At 40.6% G+C, this 7,048-nt stretch overlaps 1 protein-coding gene and 1 pseudogene across 2 annotated transcripts in view; one reads left to right on the top strand and one right to left on the bottom strand.

Moving 5' to 3' along the window:
* Kat7 (lysine acetyltransferase 7) overlaps positions 1–7,048 on the top strand; it is a 36,930-nt gene that overhangs the window by 8,498 nt on the left and 21,384 nt on the right. For both annotated transcript variants that reach the window (XM_031354306.1, XM_031354305.1), the window contains exon 4: positions 1,110–1,349. In XM_031354306.1, coding sequence (XP_031210166.1) covers positions 1,110–1,349 — 240 coding nt within the window. The remainder of the gene's footprint in view (positions 1–1,109; positions 1,350–7,048) is intronic.
* On the bottom strand, positions 4,241–4,339 carry LOC116079367 (annotated as a pseudogene).

Raw genomic sequence — 7,048 nt, 5'->3', positions numbered from 1 at the left:
AAAAGAATTTATTAAAATTATAAGACCCCAGTAACTTCAAGCACCAGGCATGTTGACTGTACATATACATGCAGGTAAAACATTCATACACATTAAGTATTAAAATAATTTTTTTTAAAACATTATTTATGTGTTTGGCGTACATATATGTCATCGTATCATTTGTGTGCTGATACCATTGACTCCCCTAGAACTAGAACTCCTTGACTGGTTATAGACATTAGGAGCCATTATGGTGGGGGCTAGGAGTTGAACTCAGGTCCTCTGGGAGAACAAGAGCAGCCTCTTAACTGCTGAGCCATTTCTTAGACACTTAAAAGAAAAAAATTATATCAGTTTCTTTTTTCGTCTTCCTTTCTTAAGTGGGGGTCTCTCCTCTGTCGTCCAGGCTGCCATAGAGAGAACGCTTGCCTTTGCCTCTTCAGTGCTGGGATTCAGAGCGCACACCACACCCAGCTCATTGATTTTTCTGTCTTGTGAGTCTCAAGGAAAGGGAAATAGACTATTTATTTACTTACTTTTCCAATAAAGAAGTTAATACATTTTGGTGAATTTTTGATATTAGTTTTAAATTTCACTATTAAACAATGCTTATCGTGAGAACACAGTTTTGTCATATTTGGGTCCTTTTGGTAATTTTTCAGACTTTATACTTGATTTTGATTACTCAGGATTAAGAGCTTAGGAAAAATATGGAGAAGTAACATGTGGTACCTGAATTTCAGATTTACAGTCAATCAGGAGTTAAAGTTATACCAAAGCATCTTGAATGTCTTGTAGCAGATAAGTAGCTAAAAATTACTGGTTAGGTCTTGGAAGACTATAAGACTATAGCTTACTTGTAGACTGCTGGCATAGCATGTATGAGCCCCTGATGTTATTCTCTAGAACTGCATAAAGCTCTAGATATGGTGGCATATGCCTATAAACTTGGTACTAGGGAATGAGAGGCAGGATGATCACATCATATTCAAGGTCATTCTTAGCTACATAGAGAGTTTGGCCATGGCACTAGAAAGAGAACTGCAGATTCCATAAAATCTTATTCTCTAGCAAATCTTTACATAAAGGGACCCACTCACCAGTTTTACCAATTGCTTTTTCTTTAGAAACTAAAAATACAGCTGATCATGATGAGTCACCACCTCGAACTCCAACTGGAAATGCACCTTCTTCTGAGTCTGACATAGACATCTCCAGCCCCAACGTGTCTCACGATGAGAGCATTGCCAAGGACATGTCCCTGAAGGACTCAGGCAGTGATCTCTCTCACCGCCCCAAGCGTCGTCGATTTCATGAAAGCTACAATTTCAACATGAAGTGTCCCACGCCGGGCTGTAACTCCCTAGGTGAGTGTGCCCAGCTTCAGACTGTGTGGCTCAGGCTTCCCGTTGTGGTGTAGCTTCTCAGACTCTTCAGTGCTTGGGAACGGAGCAATCCTGAATAAGAACTGTTCTTGGCCTATTGTCTGTAAATAATAACAGATCTAGTTGCAGGAAATGTAACAGTGATGAACCATTCACTTTTTCAACATGCTTTTCCCAGTGAAAAATTCCCTCCTTTCCTAAGCAGGAACAAAAATGGAAAACAAGTTCTCTCTGGAGTGCCTCATCATGTGGCAGGTGGTGGGTGTTTATGGGTACTGATAGAGTATATGATAATGCCTGATAATGGCCACAGCTGTTAAGGAAACAAGGAAAACGGAATCCTTAAGAGGCTGTAAATCTAGGAGAGTTTGCATAAGACCAGGCCTTTTATGACCAGGAGCATCCAGTTCTTACAGGTTTGTGTATGTAGTTAGTATAAGCCGGAGAAACCTCTTCTCTGATCAGTATCTTAACTTCTCAAGACTTTTAACTTTTAATGAATCACCTTAGGGATTCTCACAGTGATTTGTGCTGCTTGAGTAAGCTGAGGTGCAGTTGTTGAGCCTTTGAGTTGCCTTTGTCTGAAGGAGCTGATTAATAGATAAAGATGCCTTTCAATATGAATTTTTTGGTTTCCCAGTGCACATAAAACTTATCTTTATGCTTATAAAGTATGCTGGTAGCATTGTGTTTTGGTTTTTTTTTTTAAAGATTTATTTATTTATTATATGTAAGTACACTGTAGCTGCTCTCAGACACACCAGAAGAGGGGGTCAGATCTCATTATGGATGGTTGTGAGCCACCATGTGGTTGGTGGGAATTGAACTCAGGACCTCTGGGAGAGCAATCAGTGCTCTTAACCGCTGAGCCATCTCTCCAGCCCTGCATTGTGTATTTTTTAAATATTTTGTTAAAGATACTAATGCTTGGGAGTAGTTGGGAAATTGGTGCCAGTAGACTGCTAAACAGAGCAGCCACAGCCTTCAGTTTGTAAAGCATGTAATCTAGGACATATTTTGAGAGCATGTACTTTGACAAACTTAGATGATATAGCTTTCTGTACACTTGGCTGTTGAATGTCTGTGTGTGTATTTGTATATGACAGCCTTTTGCTCCTACTCTCCAGTGAGCAAAGGAACCTGAGATAAGTCAGAAACCAGAGTGTGTGGTGCTTTCTAGAGATGTGATAAACTCGAGACGTGCGTGACAGCTGCTCCTGTGATGTGGCTGCTGCTTGACTCTGAACGTCTTTGTTAAATAGAAGGATTTGAAATAAGGAAGGAGCAGGGCGTGGTGGCAAGTGCCATTACTTTTCACACTTAGGTCTATGTGGAAGGTATTTGAGTTCAAGGCCAGCCTGGGCTGTCTAGTGAGTCTGTCTCCATGTAAATAGAAAAACAATGAAAAATAGAACAATGCCCTAAACCAATAACATGGTTGCTTATATTATCAATCACTATTTGCTATGTAGAATTGTATGTGCTGCGTTTTTCTATACCAGCATAGGAGGTTTGTTTGTATCAGTGTGACCACAAATACATGAATTGTGCTTACACATAGCAACTGCAACATCACAAACCGATAGGGACTTTTTAGCCCCACAAATTTCTGGAACTCCTACTTGTGTGCTCCTAGATTTATGTTTAGAGGTCCACTGTTTAATGAGCATTAGGCAATATGTGACTGTAAGGATGTGGTTTTCTAAAGTTACCTGTTTCTATTTATTTATTTATTTAATAGGTCTTTTCTTTTCTTATTTTTTTTTCCTTTTTTTCTTTCTTTCTTTTTTTTTGGTTTTTGAGACAGGGTTTCTCTGTGTAGCCCTGGCTGTTCTGAAACTCACTCTGTAGACCAGGCTGGCCTCAAACAAAGAAATCCGCCTGTCTCTGCCTCCCAAGTGCTAGGACTAAAGGCGTGTGCCACCATTGCCTGGCTTAGAACTCCTCTTTTAAAAAAATTTAAAAAAAAAAGATGTATTTATTTATTATATGTAAGCACACTGTAGCTGCCTTTAGACACTCTAGAAGAGGGCATCAGATCTCATTACAGATGGTTGTGAGCCACCAAGTGGTTGCTAAGATTTGAACTCAGGACCTTCGGAAGAGCAGTCAGTGCTCTTAACCACTGAGCCATCTCACCAGCCCTTCCCCCCCTTTTTTAGATTTATTTTGTTGTTGTTTGTTTGTTTTTGTATGTATGTGTATGTGCAGTAGTATGCTTGTGTCTGGTGCCTGAGGAGGGGTCAGGCTATGGAATTGGAACTGGAGTTATAGGTGGTTGAGGGTGTTGGGTACCGAACCTGGGTCCTCTAGAAGAGCAAGAAGTACTCAGAATTTCTGACTCATCTCTCCAGACCCCAGAGAAAGTGCTTCAGTCTCCCAAGTGCTAGCAGTGCAGGTGAGTTCCACCCAGCCTGACTAAAATACAGCCCAGAGAACTAACAGCCTTGATGTTATAAAATACCATTCCTTATTTCTTGGGTTATTTTCACTCGTCACAGCTTACTCTGCGGATTATATTGCGTGCGTGTGTGTGTGTGTGTGTGTGTGTTTATGTTTTTATTTAGAGAATTTCATGCTGAATATTCTAGTCATATCTCTTCCCCCCAACTCCTCCCAGACTTAGTTCCACCTCCCTGCTGTATAACTTAAAATCCTAATAACTCCTTAACCCAAAAGTTACCATGAAAGAATGGTGAACTTTCTGAAAAGGATGGTGTGGTGTGTGTGTGCAGAAGCACGAGCCAAGCATGTGATACCTAAAGGAAGGCGTTGGGTGCCATTAGAAGGGTGAAGGTCTTTGTGGGCTTGCAGGTCAGCAAATGGTTTATCTTTCCCCTTTTTTGTTGTTGTTGTTTTGTTTTGTTTTTTTTTTTAATATGGAACGCTTCACGAGAATTTGCGTGTCATCCTTGCACAGGGGCCATGCTAATCCATTCCAATTTTAGTATATGTGCTGCTGAAGCAAGCACTAATAGAATTTTTGGTTTTTTTCAAGACAGGGTTTCTCTGTGTAGCCTTGGCTGTCCTGGAATTCACTCTGTAGACCAGGCTGGCCTTGAACTCAGAAATCCACCTGCCTCTGCCTCCCAAGTGCTGGGATTAAAGGCGTGCGCCACCATGACCCGGCTTCACTTTCTTACTGTAGTCTCTTGAGCCCTTTGGTATTGTATAACCCTCTTAGAATACTGTTCAGTTTTCTGTATTTTTAAGGTTTATTATGTGTAGGGATGGATGCCCTTGTCACAGCGTGGGTGTGGAGGACATGGTTTGGAAGGTGATGCTGTCCTTCACCTTTTAATGTGGGTTGTAGGGATTAGACTCACGTTGCCAGACTTGAGTTCTATAGTAAGACTGATGGGTGGGTGGGGGAGTGGGTGGGGGTGGGGGAGTGGGTGGATGGATGGATAGATGGATGGATGGATAGATAGATAGATCGGGTCAATGGATGGGTGGGTGGGTGGATGATCGATAGATAGATAGATAGATAGATAGATAGATAGATAGATAGATAGATAGATAGATAGATCGGGTCAATGGATGGATGGGTGGGTGGATGGATGGATGGATGGAGGGGTGGATACTGCCTAAGGGCCCAGGAAACCAGGGTAAAAGTGATTACCTTACAAGCAAACCTGATAATGGAACCCTCATAAAATGTATCTGTAAAGTTTTCTAACTACCCTGAAATGGGCAGAAATAAAATAATTATTGGTAGAAGCCAGCAGGGTCAGAGTACTGCTACACAGCACCCAAAACGAGAGAGAGCCTGTCTGAACAAGGAGGAAGGCAAAAGAAAAAGCAGGGAAAAAAAGAAGCACATGTTCCCTTCTTCTGCAGATTTTTTTTTTTAAGATTTATTTATTTTATGTATATGAGTACACTGTAGCTGTACCGAAGGTTGTAAGTCACCATGTGGTTGCTGGGATTCGGAGGATGAGCAGTCAGTGCTCTTACCCACTGAGCCATCTCACCATCCCTCATCTGCAGATGTTGCATGTAGTGTAGTATGCATACATTATACATGTAGTCAAATGTACATATGGGCATACAATGACATAGAAAGGAGAACAAGAAAGGGTAAACATGATGTGAAGAACTGAGTGCAAGTAATGGACACGTAAGCCATGAGGGAAGTACGAAGCTAATTTTCTACTTTTAATTGTGGGACTTCTTTTTTGTTTGTTTGTTTGTCTGAAGATAAGTGTATATACTTGATAGTGAAAGTGTAAAACTCAATGTGAAACTGGGCAGTGGTGATGCACGCCTTTAATCCCAGCACTTGGGGAGGCAGAGGCAGGCGGATCTCTGAGTTCAAGGCCAGCCTGGTCTACAGAGTGAGTTCCAGGACAGCCAGGGATACATAGAGAAAAATCCTGTCTCAAAAAACCAAAAAAAAAAACCCCAAACAAACAAAACCATCAATGTGAAATTCCTCAACTTCAGATTAGTTATTCTAACTGTACAGAAATTCATTTGAGATGTCTGATTATTCACTGTGTGGGTTTTTTTGTTTTGTTTTGTTTGTATACAGATTCTTTATAATAAGTTTTAATAAATCATAAACCAAAAAGATAGAAGGCAAGAAACGATTTCCAGATGTCCTTTACAGCATACACATGTTAGTAATGACAATAATAACAACAATAATACTAAAATAATGGTGATGATAGGACCTGTCTAGCCAGTCGGTGGTGGACCCCACCTTTAATTGCAGCACTTGGGAGGCAGGGGCAGAAAGAGCTCTGAGTTTGAGGCCAGTATGGTCTACAGAGGTCTATGTAGTGAAACACTGTCTGAGGAAGGAAGGGAAGAAGGAAAAAACTTAGAATGGACAGACATGTGGCTCTGTGGTAAAGTGCTTGTCAAGCATAGCTCAGGCCCCGGGTTCCATTTCCATTCAGCAATATTTTTTTTTAATAAAAAAGAAGGAAAGAGGAAGAAGGGAGAGAGGAAAGATTGTTCTTCAGTTAGAGCAAGCTTCCTGTGTCACCCCTAGTATTTTCCTAAGAAAATAAGAAGCCTTATGCTGATTGCTCTGTCTTAGAGTTTAGTTGTAGAAGTTCAAATCTTTAAATATTTATCCTTCAGGCTCAGCAGTTAAGAGCACTGACTGCTCTGCTGGGGGTCCTGAGTTCAATTTCCAGCAACCACATGGTGTCTCACAACTATATAAGGGGATCTGATGCCCTCTTCTGACATGTGGATGTATATGCAGCAGAAAACTTTTACACTAAATAAAATTTAAAAAAAAAGATGTGTTGAGTCAGGCAATATTGGTGCACACCTTTAATCCCAGCGCTTGAAGCAGAGTCATGTGGATCTCTGAGTTTGAGGATAGCCTGGTCTATAGAGCAAGTTCCAGGATGCCAAAGTTACATAGAAAAACCCTGTCTCCAAAAACAAAACTAATGGGGCTGGAGAGATGGCTTAGTGGTTAAGAGCACTGACTGCTCTTCCAGAGGTCCTGAGTTCAATTCCCAGCAACCACATGGTGGTTCACAACCATCTGTAATGGGATCAGATTCATCCTTTTGTATAGTATCTGAAGACAGCTACAGTATACTTATATAAATAAAATAAAAATAAGCCTGAAAACAAAGCAAAAAAATGTTGAATCATGTTCAAAATTATCAAAAATATGTTTTTATATTATAGAAATGGCTGGGGTTTTTTTTTTT

Source organism: Mastomys coucha, unplaced genomic scaffold, assembly GCF_008632895.1.
Source record: "Mastomys coucha isolate ucsf_1 unplaced genomic scaffold, UCSF_Mcou_1 pScaffold5, whole genome shotgun sequence".
In the NCBI taxonomy this organism is placed as follows: domain Eukaryota; kingdom Metazoa; phylum Chordata; class Mammalia; order Rodentia; family Muridae; genus Mastomys; species Mastomys coucha.
Note: the sequence above shows the minus strand (reverse complement) of the source record. Positions and strands in the feature narration are given on the sequence as shown.